Consider the following 16,335-nt stretch of genomic DNA (forward strand, 5'->3'; position numbering starts at 1 on the left):
GGGTCGGACCCGACTCGATGGCACTTAACAACAACAACAACAACAGTTGAGCTCTGATCATCCAGTCATTGAAGCCAGGTCAAGTGGGTATTATCTACAAGTGTGGGTGTTCTTATGCCTATGCTCTCTCTCCTCTTATCAGCTGGATGCTTCACTCTCCACTCTAGTCCTCTGTGGTTATGTCACTGACTTTGGGCCCAAGAGTCCTCAGGTCTTGCCACACTGCTGGCCAACCAGGTCTCCACCTTGATTCACAGGAGTCTATTGAACATTGTAGGGCTTAGCTTGCAGCTTCATTACTGTTTTTCCTTCACTTCCCCTTATTAGTGATGAGCGTGGCCACCAATCATAGTGTGTGTTCCCATAGAGTCTTAGTCTTGGAATGGGGTTTGCCCTGAGGGGACCCGACCACTTGCATTGATGTCTCCTGGGCAAGCAACTTGCTTGTTCTTGTAGTAGTCAGTTGGTCTGCCTATATTGTTTTGTATTTTTCCTTTCATTTGTATTTTCCTTTGTATTTGTTTGTCTTTCAAGAAGTATCTTCTGTTCTTCTAGCCTTTCCAGGCTGGTCTGCCTGCCCTTTCTAGTGGAAATTTCCCACCTGTGACGATTCTGGATGCTGTTCAGGATTCCACCTATAGTCTTATGTAATACAGAGGCTCCGCAGAAAGCCTCCTTCACTGGGCACTTTGTAGCCCCATTTTAGGTATTCCAGTCAGTTATAGGCAGAAGACGGACTTTACAAGCTTTCTATGGTGATATTTCTGGCTATTCCTTTTTCTCTCCCTCCAGTGTCTATTTTATAATATAATGCAAGGAAAACCAAGATTCAAAAGACAGCCAAGCATTTCAGAAACTTCACACTAGAAGGCTTGTAAGTCCGTCTTCTGCCTTTAACTGATTGCAATACCTAAAATGGTGCTACAGCATACCCAGTGAACGAGGCTTCCTGTGGAGCCTTTGCAACACATAAAACTATAGGTAGAAACCAGAACCACATCCAGATCACCAGAGATGAGAATTCTCCACTTGAAAGGATGAGCTGACCAGCCTTGAGTGGCAAGAAGAACAAAAGATACGTCTCGAATGAAAGACCTACAGGAAAAATATGATACAGTGGAAGCAGACGGACTATTATTACAGGAACAAACGGGTCGCTTCCCTAGGAAACATTGGGGCAGTTGGTTGGGTCCTACTAACGCAGGCCTCCGTCCAAGACTGAGACTCGGTGGAAATGCACCCTCGGATTGGTGACCACATGCATCACTGATGGGGAGAAGTGGGGTAAAGGCAGCAATGAAGTGGCGAGCTAAGCCTTACAATATACAGTGGGCTTCTGTGGACCCGGTTGGGGACTTGGGAGGCAAGCAATGTGAGGAGACCTGAGGACTCCTGGGGCCCAGAGTCAGTGATGTGGCCATGGAGGACTCAAGTGGAGAATGGAGCTGCCGGCTGATGGGAAGAGAGGGCATGTGCACAAGAACACCCACACTTGCAGATGGTACCCATGTGACTGGGACTGGATGACTGGATGACTGGATGATCAGAGCTCAACCAGGAGAAGAAAGAAGGGGGTGGGGGTGGGGAAAGAAGAAGATCGAGCTGATTTAATCTGATGAACTTGGCCTATACCTATGAATGCAGTGACTCAAAAGAGGCAACAAAATCCTTACAGCAAGAAACATTCCTACCCACTCCACACACAGAGTAGAGAGAGATGGGCAACTTGGACATTGGATACCCAAATGGGGAGGGAGAGACTACAAAGGCAAGAAGTGACTGGCTTACAAGCTTTCAAGAGGGAACCTAGAGCTAGGGGGCATGGAGGAAGGCAGAATTTCCAGTGTACTGTCCAATCTGTGTAGGTGGAGCTGATGAAATGAAATACAGATGGGTTATTCGCGATGCTGTAGTGAATAATGGTTATCAGGATGGATTATGAGGGTTGGAAGTGCAAAGGTAGACGTTGTATAGCAAGGAAGGGAGTGATTATCTTTCCAGTCTAGGAGGGGTCTCTGGGACCACCAACGGAGAAGAGCCGAGAGCAGGACCCTACTAAGAGAAGCCTGAATGGAGACAGAGATGATGACATGGAGGGATGAAGCAGCTGGGGACTTTGGATCCAGACAGCGAGAGGGACTGTAGGCCGAAGACTGGGGAGGGGGACGGGGGGGGGGGAAGTGTAGAGGACGGGTTTCTAGGCTATCCCCTTTGGTCCAAAGATGATGCAGGGAGGGGATTGGAACCATGGCAATGAAATGATATACGATGGAATGAATGTAAAACTAAAGTTCTCTCATGTAAACTATCATATAATTCACAATAAAACATTAAAAAAAAAAAAAAAGACAGCCAAGCATCTTAACATTATTCCCTTCTTTTCCCCCATTCCAACCATGTCTCAGTCTCTGTATCCCAGAGCCCTGTTGTTCCAAGGTTGTGCATATGTCATTATTTACCTCTGTCCCTTTTAGCCCATGCAAACCTGCCTAATTGTTCTCCCATCTGCTTTGTTCTTCCATTCCCCTCTCCCTTCTTGTGTATTGCCCTCCTCCCCAGCACCCAAAGTATCCTTTGAGTATTTGCTGCCCTGTGCTCCACCCCACCCCCACATACCAACATCCAGCAAAGAATCCATCCCCCTTATGTATGGGTTCTTTTTCTTAGTCTTTTACAGTAGTGGTCTTATGCAGTATTTTTCCTTTTGTGACTGACTTATTTCTCTCAACATAATGTCCTCAAGGTTCATCCACGTTATGAGGTGGCTTGCAGCTTCCTTGTTATTCTTTGAGGTAGCATAATATGCCATTGTGTGTATGTACCACAGTTTGTTTATCCATTCTTCAGTTAATGGGCACTTTGGCTGTCTCCGTCTTTTTGCTATTGTAAATAGTGCTGCTGTGAATATTGGTGTGCATGTATCTACTCATGTTATGGCTAGTATTTCTTGTGGGTAAATACCAAGTAGAGGAGTTGCTGGATCATAAGGCATTTCTATTTTCAGCCTTCTGAGGAAATGCCATATTGCTTTCCAGAGAGGTTGGACCATTTTGCAGTCCCACCAGCAATGCAGGAGTGTCTCAGTCTCTCCACATCCCTGATAGCATTTATTGTCCTCTACTTTTTTTTATCTTTGCTGTTATTGTTGGTGTGAGATGATATCTCATTGTTGTTTTGATTTACATATCTCTAATGGCTAGTCTCTGGTAGCATAGTTGTTGCGAATCGGGCTGCGAACTGCAAGGTCAGTAGTTTGAAACTACCAGCTGTTCCGTGGGAGAAAGATGAAGCTTTCTGCTCTCGTAAAGATTTACAGCCTTGGAAACCCTGTACAGGGTCATTATGAGTCGGAACTGACTCCGTGGCACATAACAACAACAACAATGGCTTGTGATTGTAAAAATTTCTTCATATGTTTGTTGGCTGCCCGGATCTCCCCCTTGGTGAAGTGTCTGTTAATGTCCTTTGCCCATTTTTTACTTGGGTTGTCTTTTTCTTTTAGAGGTGTTGTAGTTTCCTATATATTTTAGAAATAAGTCCCTTGTCTGATGTGTCATTGTAAAAGATTTTTTCACATTCTGTGGATTCCCTCTTTACTCTTGTGGTGAAATCTCTTGATGCACATGAGTTTTTAATTTTGCCTACTTTTGTTTGTATAGTTTTTAAAATGTTTGGTAGTCTGTGTATTCCCTGAATTAGTGTCCTCACATTTGTCCCCATTTTTTCATTGATGGCCTTCATAATTCTGGGAATCACATTTAGATCTTTATTCCATGTTGAGTTGGTTTTTGTATAAGGTGTGAGGTGAAGATCTTGTTTTAATCTTTTGCATATTGCTTTCCAGTTCTGCTAGCACCATCTGTTGAAGAGACTATCACCTCCCCATGTGATACATTTAGATGTTTTGTCAAAGATCAGTTGGCTGTATATAGATAGGTTAGTTTCAGGATTCTCAGTTCTGTTCCATTGATCTATGTATCTTTCATTGTATCAGTACCAAGCTGTTTTGACTATTGTAGCTGTGTAGTGAATTTTGAAGTCGGGAAGTGAGAGGCCTCCAACTTTATTCTTCTTCTTAAGCAGTGCTTTACTTATCCTGGGTCTCTTTCCTTTCCATATAAAGTTTGTAATTGTTTTTTCCATCTCTTTGAAGAATATTGTTGGAATCTGGATTTGGATTGCATTATATGTGTAAATTTCTTTGGGTAGTATTGACATTTTCACAATGTTAAGTCTTCCTATCCACGAGCATGGTACATTCTTCCATTTTTGTAAGTTTCTTTTGGTTTCTTGTAGTGGTGTTTTGTAGTTTTCTTTGTATAAGTCTTTTGTTTCTCTGGTTACATTTATTCCTAGATATTGCATCCTTTGTGTAGCTATTGTAAATGATACTGCTTTCCTAATGTTCTTTTCAAGGATATCGTTTTTGGTATAGAGGAATCCAGCTGATTTTTGTATGTTGGTCTTGTATCCTGTCACTTTGCTGAATCTTCCAATGAAGTCTAGTAGCTTTTTTACTGAGTCTTTGGGGTTTTCTACATATATGATCTTATTGTCTGCAAATAGAGTTTTACTTCCTCTTTCCAGTTTGGATGTGTTTAATTTCCCTGTCTTTGGCAAACTGATTTGTAAATAATTAGAAATGCAAAGCGATATAAACTCTTAAGAAAGTGGTATGACTTGATCTATCTTTTCATAAAATTATTGGTTTTAAGACAATGTTGTATTAATAAGGAGACAGACAAATAGAGTAATGGTACTCAAAAAGAAATTCACATTTAGGCAAATGACCAAAGTGACAGAAGGTTTTGTTTTTAAAAAAATAGGACTAAAAATAGTTAAAAAGTGGAAGCACCCTAAGTGTCTTTCAGTGCAAACAGAGAACCAAAATGTAGTGCTTACATACACTGGAATACAACTCAACTGTATAAAAAAAAAAGATGTTAAGTCCATGGTACAATATGAATGCGCCTTGAGAACTTTATGCTTATTAGTGAACTAAGTCAGTCACAAAAGGACTTTGTCTGATTTCCTTTATATGAAACAATAGGAATAGACAAAATGTATAGGAACCTAAATTTATTAGTATTTATCAGGGATAGGAAAGACAAGGGAAAGAGGAGTCAAATTTTAGTAAAGAGGAAGTGTTTGTTTATGGCGATGGAAAATTTGGCAACAGTTATGGTTACAAAACATGACAAATTGATATCTTTAAATTATACATTTGAAAAATGTTTAATTGATAAATGTGTTATGTATTTTTTACAAAAAAATGAGTGTTAGGGAAATTTGTGGTGCTCTAGGATAAACACTGGACCGAAAGTTTGCTTTGAATTGCAAGGTTGGAGGTTCAAACTCATCAGCCTCATGGAAAATCCTATACAGGGTCTCTGTGAGTCAGAACCAACTCGATGACACTTCACAACAAAAACGTAGATAAAAAGGAAATCAGACTTCTTGAAATTAATCCCAGATAGATGAAGACCTAACTGAATGGCAAAATTGTACAACTTTTAAAAGCTAATACTGGAGAATATCATCTTTATCTAATCTGGAAGAATTTCTAATCTATTTAAGAAATTATTCTTGACATGGATGGGAGGGAACTGTGAGAAGCTTTTACTTATGGGGTGTAAATGGTGGAATGATTTGGAAAGTATTACCAAGGATAATTTTACTACTTGGGGAATATAATCAATGCTAATGAATTATGCTTGTAAAGGATAAAGGACAGACTTGATACAGGGTCACTTTGAGTTGAACTGATTCAATGGCACTTAACAACAAAACAGTGATTTTAAGTTGGAATCCTGATGTGGCACTACTGGACTGCTAACCACAAGGTTGGATGTACAAACCCACTAACTGCTTCTTGAAAACCCTATACAGGGTTGCTATGTGTCTGAACTGACTCAGTGGCATTGAACACTAACATATTTGAGTTAATCTTGTTTAAATGTTAATATCTTGGTGTACTTCCCTTGTAGTGTTTTACCTTTCCTATTTATATTTTGTATTTTTTTATTATTATATGTCTGTCTTTTTCTTGTTGAGTGAATTTCTATGTATTTATTAATATTTTCCATTTGTGTTACTTAGCTTAATTTTTTTGTTTTATCTTCAAGTTATTAATAGAATATAAAAATTCAACCTATGCTTGGAGGTTTATTTCTACGTAAGAGAATGAAATACAAGTTTATAAAAGTATCTTAAAACAAATGTTTGCACAAATAAATGGGTTTTCTTTCTCTCTTTTTTTTTGACAGATCTAGATCCAAAGAAAAAACAGAAGGTGGGGAAAGTTCTAAAGAGAAGAAAAAAGACAAAGATGACAAAGAGGATGAAAAAGAAAAAGATGCTGGTGTATGTTTTCTACCTTATAAATAATTGTATATTAAGATTATTTATAAAATGACAAATTCTTTGTCTTCATGTAATAAATTTTTCTTAAAGATCAGTGATAAACAGATATAAACGCACAGAAAGATAAAATAATTGTTACCTCTGAGAATATTTCTCAGAAGTGTTACAGTTGGTTATATTACAGAACAAAACTAAACATGAAGAAAGCCCACATGAAAATTGTGCACAGAAAAAAGACCCACTGTCATAAATGTACCCAAGAAATTTGTATACATGACAAATGCCTACATGGAAAATTGTTCATACCTAAAAATGCCCACATGGAAACATTCTTACACAGAAAAACACACATATAATACACACATAGATGTAATATCATATTCATGATACTGTAAAGGAATAAGTTCTTACCTGAATCTTAGCTCTACCTTTTATATGAGAATATCTCTTTTTACTTTTTAATTGTGAATTGAGTAAAGGTCTACAGAGAAGGTCATCAGTTTTACATTCAACAAATCATACACTTGGTTTCATCTCAATGACTGCAATCCCTCCTCCATGCAACTACAGTTACCCGCTTCTCCCTGTGGTTCCTATATTCTATTTTGTCCGCCTTCCCATCACTTCTCAACTTTGTCCTTAGGCAAATGTTGCCCTTTAGACCTTGAACATTGACCATTACTTAGTAAACGTACTACTTGTCTCCCTTATATGCCTATTTACTGCTTGACTGAGAAATTGGGCCATGAGGTTGAGTTCCTTTCCAGACCCGATGAGTGATTGTGGGCTATAATCTCAGATTTCTCCAGTCTCTTTCTGACCGGTAAGCCCAGTGTTTGATTTTAAATTTTGAGTTTTGTTCCACATTTTCTCCCACTTTATTAGAGTCTGATGTGATCTCTTTCAGAGCAGTTGGTACCAGTAGCCAGACACCATCTGTTTCTTCTGGTCTCAGAGTTGTGGGGACAGATGTTTGTTCATATGTTCCATTAGTTTGTTGGACTGATTGAGTCTAAGCATCTTCAGTTCTCATCACTGTTGTTTTTTTCTGCATATGGAGAAACCTGTAGCTAACTACACCTTAGATGGCTGCTCAGGGACTTTGTAGATCACTGAGGCTACTTACCAAAGATTGTCTTTGTAGATTATGTTATGCCAATTGACCCTGGTGTTCCCTGAGACTGTGGTCCCGAGTCCCTAGGCCCAGCAACTCATTACCTTAAGGTGTTTGATAGTATCTTTAGAGTTTTCATCATTTTGCCCACTGTATGCTCCATCACATTCACAGTTGTGTTTGTAGGAAAGATAATACCCATGTATAAATATCCTCTTCAGATGTTTATATATTTATGGGTATACTCCCACTCTTCCTCTTATACCGATTTATCCTGTGTCTCTGTCCATATATCTACCCTCAGAACATTTTGTTCCATGGTTGTGTATTTAGCACTGTTAACCCTTTCATACCTCCATGGTTTTACCTGTCTTCATCATTCTTTTGCTGTCTTCTCTTTTCTTGTATATTGCCCTCTACTCTTGGTGTGGTGCTGTAGGATCAGCACTGGACTGTGAACCACAAGGTCAGCAGTTCAAACCCACCAGCTGCTCCTTGGAAACCATGTGCAGGTGACTATGAGTTAGACCTGACTTGATAATACAACAACAACCACACCTTGTATATTGTTCTCCCCATCACTTGCCTTAACACTTGTCTACCCTCTAACCAGGAAATTATTCTCCTTCCCATCCCATTCCTCGTAGCCATCAAAGAATATTTCTTTTTGTATGAAAACCTTTTCTTGAGTGTTTACATACATGTATGAGAATATTTCTATGTGGGTATTTTCTTGTGAGGACATTTTTCTTGTGTGTATTTATTACAGTGGGGTCTGACTATGCACAATTTGCTTATGTGTCTTTCTCATTAGGTATTTATCTATATACAATGTCTTATAAAAACCATTTGCGGTCTGGATACTTACTGACTTGCGGACATTACATTGTGTGCCTTCCAGTTGTTTTCAACTCAGGATAACCCTGTAGGGTAGAGGAGAAAATGCCCCATAGGCTGTAATCTTCATGGAAGCATATTGCCGCATTTTTCTCTCAAAGAGCAGGTGATGGGTTCAAATAGCTATCTTCTAGTTAGCAGCCAGTGCTTAATCACTGTGCCACCAGAGATCCTTATCTTAACGGGAGTAGACAGCCTCATCTTTCTCACTTGGGGCGGCTAGCAGGTTTTGAACAGCTGACCTTGTTGTTAGCATCTGAAAGTTGTAATACGAGTGCTGTTATATGTGTCTATTAAAAAAAAAACCCATTGTGTCAGTATCGACTCAAAATGATCTTGTGTATAGAGTTTCCAAGGCTGTTAATTTTTTTTTAAAAACTTTTTATTGTGAATTGAGTGGAGGTTTACAGATAAGAGCATCAGCTTTACAGTCCACAAATTATGTACTTTGTTTCATCTCAATGATTACTGTCCCTTCCCTCCAATCACAGTTACACTATTTCTTCCCTGTGGCTTCCCATTTGCATATTTCACAAACAAAGCAAAAATATTTGATGTGTACTTAAAAAACAAAAAATTATATATTCATTTAAATATCTAAAGGGCACATTCTGCAAGCCAGCCTCCTGTCCACAGGCACACAGCTTTACGCAGTCCGTGGGTGTAGAGGCTGAAGTTGCTCTGTCTCTCTATGCCACTGCCTCTGCCACTGTCTCTGCTGTTGCCACTGTTTTAGGTAGGGAAGGGTTGTCAATCTTAAGGGAGTGGAAATGCTCATCTGTCTCCCATGGAGCAGCTCATAGATTTGAACTGCAAACCTTTAGTGCTTATCGTACAGCACAACCAGGGCTCATAAGGGCTCCTATGGTGGTGATAGTAGTTGTGTGCCATTGAGTTATTTCTGACTCATGTTTGTTGTGAAGTGTTGTCGAGTCGGTTCCAACCGATAGTGACCCTGAATAAATAGGGTTTCTGAGGCGCAGTTGGTGAGCTTGAACTGCCATCCTTGCAGTTCAAATGGTTTTGCAGTCTGGCACATTAACACACCAGAACTCTTCTGACTCAGAGTGATACTGTATAGGATTTCCAAGGCTGTACATCTTTTTTTTTTTTTCTTAAATGTTTTATTGTGAATTATGTGATAGTTTACATGGGAGAACATTAATTTTACATTCATTCTATCATATATAGTCTCATTGCCATGGTTACAATCCCCTCCATGAATCCTTCCCCCCATACCCCCCAGGTCTTCAGCACACAGTCGCTCTCCCTCTCTGGATCCAAAGTCTCCAGCTGCTCCATTGCTCCACGTCATCATCTTTGCCTCCATTTCAGGCATTACTGCTTCTCTGGGTAGGGTCCCGCTCTCCGCTCTTCTCCCTTGATGGTCCTAGGGACCTCCGCTCCTAGACTGAGAAGTTAATCACTCCAATCTTTGCTACAAAACATCTACTTTTACATTTCCAACCCTCACAATCAGTCCTGATGACAATTATTCACTATTGTATTACAAGAGACCCATCTGCATTTCATTACATCAGCCCTGCCTAGACAGATTGAATACTACTCACTGGAGAGTCTACCTTCCTCCAGGCCCTCTGGATCTAGGTTCCCTCTTGAAAGCTTGTAAGCCAGTCACTTCTTGCCTTTGTAGCTCCCTGCCCCCCATTTTGGGTAGCCAACGTTCAAGTTGCCCATCCCTGTCTACTCTGTGTGTGGAGTGGGTGGGAATGATGCTTGCCAAGGCTGTACATCTGTATGGCAGCAGAAAGCCTCATCTTTCTCCCAAGGAGCAGCTCGTGGGTTCAAACTGCTTGCTTTTCAGTTAGTAGCCCAACACGTAACCCACTATGGTACCAGAGCTCCTTAAATGCTTCTATGTTGTTAAGTGCTGTTGAGTCCGTTCTGACTCACAGAGATGTCCTATGTAGACTTTTTGAGGAGTGGCTAGTGAGTTTGAATTGCTGACCTTGCAGGAAGCAGTCCAGTGTTTATCCTACAGCACCACAGCAGGATTATAGTTTCTTGTTGTTAGGTGCCATCGAGTCGGTACTGACTTACGCACAGCAGAATGAAACACTGCTGGATCCTGGGCCAACCTTACCATTGTTGCCATGCTTGAGCCCATTGATGCTGCCACTTTGCTAATCCATCTCACTGGGGGTCTTCCTCTTTTTCTCTGACCCTCCACCTTACCAAACATGATATCCTTCTTCAGCGACTGGTCCCTCCTGACAATATGTATAAAACTCCATGAGCATGTATCTTTCTTTTCATTGCATTGCTTATCCTACCGCAATCCTACAGTAGAAGGTTAACTGTTATCAGTTAAATGGCTTCTTTCCCTTTGGTCTAAGGTACCCAAAGCACCATCACCATTACAACTTAATAATAATTTGTCTTTAGTTTTTGGTGTATTTTCATACATACCTCTTGTTGTTAGGTGCTGGTGAGTTGGTACCAACTCATAGAGACTTTATGTACAACATAATGAGACACTACCTGGTCCTATGCTAATCTCACAATTGTTGCTATGCTTGAGCACATTGCTATTGCCACTGTTTGCCAGGGATTGGGTCAGGAGCACCTTAGTTCTCAAACTGATATTTTTGCTCTTCAACACTTTAAAGAAGTCTTATGCAGCAGATTTGCCTAAGGCAATGCATAGTTTGATTTCTTGAGTACTGCTTCTACGAGTTAATGGTTGATCTGAGCAAAATGAAGTCTTGGACAGCTTCCATCTTTTCTCCATTAATTTTGATGATATTTATTGGTCTAGTTGTGAGGATTTTTATTTTCTTTATTGAGGTGCAACCCATACTTAAGGCTGTGTGTGGTCTTTGATCTTCATCAGTAAGTAGTTTAATTCCTCTTTACTTTCAGCAAGCAGGGTTGTGTTATATGCATATCACAGGTTGTTAATGAGTCTTCCTCTAATCCTGATACCATGTTCTTCATATAGTCCAGCTTTCATCACTGGTGGTAGTGGTTGGTGTGTAAATTTGAATAATAATTGTATTAACTGGTCTTCCTTGTAGACGTATAGATATCCTATCACAACAGCGTTGTTCTTCAAGATAGATATTGAAATGTTCTTTTTGATGATGAATGTGATGCCATTCCTCTTCAGTGTATCATTTCTGCTATAGTGAACCATGTGATTGTCATATTAAAAATGACCAGTACCAGTCCATTTCAGCTCACAAATGCATAGGGTATGGATGTTCATCCGTTCCATTTAATTTTTGTCAGTTTCCAATTTTCCTATATTCATAGCTTGTATATTCCATGTTCTGATTATTAATGAATGATTGCAGCTGTTTCTCCTCATTTTGAGTTGTGCCCCATCACTAAATGGAGGTACTGAAGGTTTTACTCCATTTGTGTCATCATGGTCAAATCTACTTTGAGGAGGCCTTTCTTTCTCAGTTGTATTTTCTTGCCTTACAACCTGAAGGGCTCATTTTCCGGCACTGTATCTGTCAGTTTTCTGGTGCTCTTCATCATATTTCAATATTAAGTATTCTGGTGCTGACAGTGTTGCTCTTCTCCTCATAAGAAGGTCTTCCAGCAATGAAAAAATAAAAAAAAGTACCACCAACCATCCTTCCTAATCTGTCTTAGTCTGGAAGCTCAGTTAAACCTGTCCACCATGGGTGACCTGGCTGGTATTTAAAATACCAGTAGCATAGCTTTCAGAATTACAGCAACATGCAGTCCCCATAGTATGACAAATGGACAGATAAGTGGTGGATAGCTCTAATCATACCATATGTAAACTTCTGATTGCTTATATATAATGCTTGATTTTGAAATAGTGCTTTAGCCTCTGATTGTATATATAATGCTTAATTTTGAAATAGTGCTTTAACCTCTGATTATATACATGATTGTGATTTGCTTCTTCTTTTTAAGTCTTGGCAAGACTTGAAAGGTTATTTCTAGGAAAATTAGGTCTAAATATTTTTAATTGTTTTGATAATTTTCATTTACATGTTAATTTATAATGGAAGATTGTTTTCAGTGGAGGAAATATTGGAGGGAGTATGGAGGATTTAAAATTGGGAATAGATAGGGAATTTTACTTGATAATTCAGTGTATTTTTTTTGTTTTTAGTTTTTTATTGTGAACTGAGTGATATGCAATGATTACAGTCCCCTCTGTGCATCATCATTCAAGTCAGTATTTGTTTCTGTTCCCTCTGTGTTTTTGTTTTTTAGGGGGTGGCAGGGAGGATGTACATAAAAACACCAGGAATATATAATCATATAAACAATCCAAGGGCAAAATCTGCAAGCCTGCCTCCTGGCTGCCAGCATACAGCCTTTCTCTTTCCATCAGTCTAGAGTCCTCAGGTGCTCTATCTCTCCATGTCCTCATCTCTGACTCCATCTCTGATATTGCTGCTTCTCTGGTTAGGGTCCCATATTCCATTCATGTTCTTTTCCCTTGATGGTCCTAGGGCCCTCTGTTCCTTCAGCGTATGTTCTTTAAGGTGGCACTGTGGGCTAGTATGTCAAACTGCAGTCGTTTGAACTGCAAGGTCAGTGATTCAAGCTCATCAGCTGCTCATTGAAAACCCTAAACAGGGTTGCTGTGGGTTGGAATCGACTTGACAGCATTTAACAACAACAAATACTTATTATAACTAAATTGATTAATTTCTGGTGTTAAAATTGTTTTTCTTTCTTAGGTTAAGATTCTTTTTATTTTATAATATTGTGATTTTGTGTTAATATATTTATGGGTAAATTTACAAAGATGTGTGATCTATTAAATGTGACCTACATTAGGATTATATGTTTGTATGTATGGAGTCCTTGTGCTAACCACAAGGTTGGCAGTTCAAATCCACCAACCACTACTCGGAAACCCTACACAGGGTCTCTGAATAGGAACCAACTGAAGAGCATGTAAAAACCATATATACACAAACACACATGCATGTACATTTTTATCCTTTTTTAAAATTTATAATACTCATGTGACTGCCACTTGGAATAAAAGTGTTAATTATTGTTTTCATCTTCTTTGTATGTATCTTCCTTTATTTTTTTTAAAGAACTTTGATCAGAATAAGCTCGAAGAAGAAATGAGAAAGCGAAAAGAAAGAGTAGAAAAATGGCGTGAAGAGCAACGTAAAAAGGCCATGGAAAATATAGGGGAACTGAAGAAGGAAATTGAAGAGATGAAGCAGGGGAAAAAATGGAGTTTAGAAGATGATGATGGTACATTTGTTTGTTGGCCTATATAGCAATTCTTATAAAATATTCTATAATTTCAATTAATATTTCGTATTGTGTTTTTTGGATGTTTATGGTAAATATGTCTTTCATTTTTTTTCACTGCCAGTACAGATGTTAATAATGAGGATGAATTTAGGGCATTCCTTCTATATCTCATTTTGACTTTTGAGAGTTTAATGAAGTAAGAAGATTATGAAATTTTAATAGAAAAATACAGTTTTGTTTTATTCTATGTATGCATTAAGGAGCTCTGGTAGCGTAGTGGTTACGAATCGGGCTGCGAACTTTAAGGTCAGCGGTTCGAAACTACCAGCTGCACCGCGGGAGAAAGATGAGGCTTTCAACTCCCGTAAAGATTTACACCCTCGGAAACCCTATACAGGGTTGCTATGGGTCGGAAACGACTCTATGGCACATAACAACAACAATAACAATGTATGCATTGCAGAATGGTTTAAATAGATAACTGGATTATGTGTATGTATGATCATAATATTTCCATTATTTACAAAACAGTATCTTGATTTTACAGTTATGTACTATTATTTTTTCCTTTCTAGTAGAAATACTTTTTAGTTCTGCTTTAAGCAGTGTAACTAAAATGTAATACTGGTGCTTTGTTTTTGCTAAGTTGTTGCTCCTTTGCAATTAAATCATTTATAAGGTTTTAATCTTTATTACTTCTTTTTTATTATTTTTTCCTCAAGTAATATATCTTGTAAAAACATAAGATCTTCCAAATTGAACTGTGGCACAGTTGGAGTAATTGCAAAGGAGGATGTTTGGGCAGTGGGGGTAAAGATTAGAGTGGTGGGACTCTGTCTGGTTGTGGAATCTTTCCTTTGGAAATACATGTACAAAGAAAGTATATTGTGATATTTTAGATGATGAAGATGATCCTGCAGAAGCCGAGAAGGAAGGAAATGAAATGGAGGGTGAGGAATTAGATCCATTAGATGCTTACATGGAAGAAGTGAAAGAGGAAGTAAAAAAGTTCAACATGAGAAGTGTAAAAGGTGGTGGAGGAAATGAAAAGGTAAGGGATTTTCTCTTATTGTATTCTTAAAGATTTGTATTTCCACTTTGATAACTTGAATTCATTGTTGTGTTGTCTCACTTCTGACTTTGTTTCCTTCCGCTAAGAAATGGCAATACTTTTTTTTTTAGTTTATAATTGAGTGATAATTTACATGGGAGAACATCAACTTTACATTCATCCTATCATATTTCGTTTAATTGTAGTTATTATAATCCCCTCCATGCATCATCATTCAAATGGTAATACTTTTTCTGAGTACCAGAAAAACTGGTGGTTTTTAGCTATAAATGCTTTTATTTCTAAAAATGACTCCCTCACTACCTTTATCTTTGTTTAATACGTTTACATAGATGTTGTGTTCTCAGTACATCCCCTCAGATTTCTCCAGCACTGTTTTTTTCACTCCTGATGCCCCTTCTTTTTTCACATAGCATTTATTACCTTTTTACAAATTATATAAATGACTAAAATTTTTATTTTTTGTGTGTATCTTTACTTGTAAAGGATAGCATTGATCTTTCCTGTTTTTATTTTATTTTTTTCTTACCTTTGTTGGTGAAAATGCACACAAAAACACATACTGTACTTCAACAAGCTCCTCATTTACAATTCAGTGACATTGGTTACATTCTTTTAAGTTGTTTCAACTTTCTCAATCTTTCCTAAAAACTGTGAGGGGATTTTTAAAAGTTCATAGAAAAATTCCAGTATCTTTCTGTTCCATTTTCCACAAGCTTTTTGAAGCTGACTCATATTTCACTGCCATGTGGCAATGTAGGATAAGCACTGGGCTACTAACCATAAAGTCGGTGGTTCAAACCCACCAGCTGCTCCTCAGAAACTATATAGAGTCGCTATGGGTTCAAACTGACTTGTTGGCACTTAACAACAACAGCACAAACTCACTGCCTCCCTAAGCTCATATTTCCTGTAAGAGTATAATGTTTATTAATGTAAGCATTCTTTTTTAATTAAACTAAACTGTTATTTGGCTTACTTCATTTGTTTTGTTTATTGGCTCATATTAAATTACTAGAATAATTCCTGGCTTGTTGAATGAGTGAAAAGTACCAATCAATATTTAAAAATATGTAATATTTATAATAGTTATTATAAAATATGTATGTTTTAATGTATTATAAAATATAAAATAATTATGTTACATTGAAAATATACAGATTGATAAGGAGAAAAGGGTTTTTGTTAATGAGAAGTGTTTTATTAACTAAGCTGTCATTAATAGCTAAGTTAATTGAGTTATAAGTTGTGACAGTTATTACTATACTTCAGTTTGGCAAAATATTTTATATCTCTCTTTTACTTTAGAAGTCTGGACCAACTGTTACAAAAGTTGTCACTGTTGTGACTACCAAAAAAGCAGTTGTTGATTCTGATAAGAAGAAAGGTGAGCTCATGGAGAATGACCAGGATGCCATGGAGGTAATTATTAATTTTGATTTAGTTCATGATACTTAGACATACCTATTAGAAAGCATTGATGGATATATATTTCTCAGTTTAGCACAATACTGCGTTGTGGAATGTTGCTATTCTCGATGATATTGTAGTTGAATATCTAGTGTTAACAGCATTCTCTGGCTTCATTCTATATGCTACTTTTTGATGTCCCCCTCTCATCAGCATATCTCAGGCACATAGGTAAAGGAAGCGAGAG

The 16,335-nt window shown here is 38.2% G+C and overlaps 1 protein-coding gene across 1 annotated transcript in view; it reads left to right on the forward strand.

Annotated features, from left to right (window-relative positions):
• DDX46 (DEAD (Asp-Glu-Ala-Asp) box polypeptide 46) overlaps positions 1 to 16,335 on the forward strand; it is a 113,418-nt gene that overhangs the window by 25,204 nt on the left and 71,879 nt on the right. Inside the window, exons 5-8 of the mRNA XM_006866207.1 lie at positions 6,267 to 6,363; positions 13,438 to 13,603; positions 14,506 to 14,657; positions 15,987 to 16,100. Of these exons, the coding sequence (XP_006866269.1) occupies positions 6,267 to 6,363; positions 13,438 to 13,603; positions 14,506 to 14,657; positions 15,987 to 16,100 (529 nt within the window). The remainder of the gene's footprint in view (positions 1 to 6,266; positions 6,364 to 13,437; positions 13,604 to 14,505; positions 14,658 to 15,986; positions 16,101 to 16,335) is intronic.

Source organism: Chrysochloris asiatica, unplaced genomic scaffold (assembly GCF_000296735.1).
Source record: "Chrysochloris asiatica unplaced genomic scaffold, ChrAsi1.0 scaffold00087, whole genome shotgun sequence".
NCBI classification, from domain to species: Eukaryota; Metazoa; Chordata; class Mammalia; order Afrosoricida; family Chrysochloridae; genus Chrysochloris; species Chrysochloris asiatica.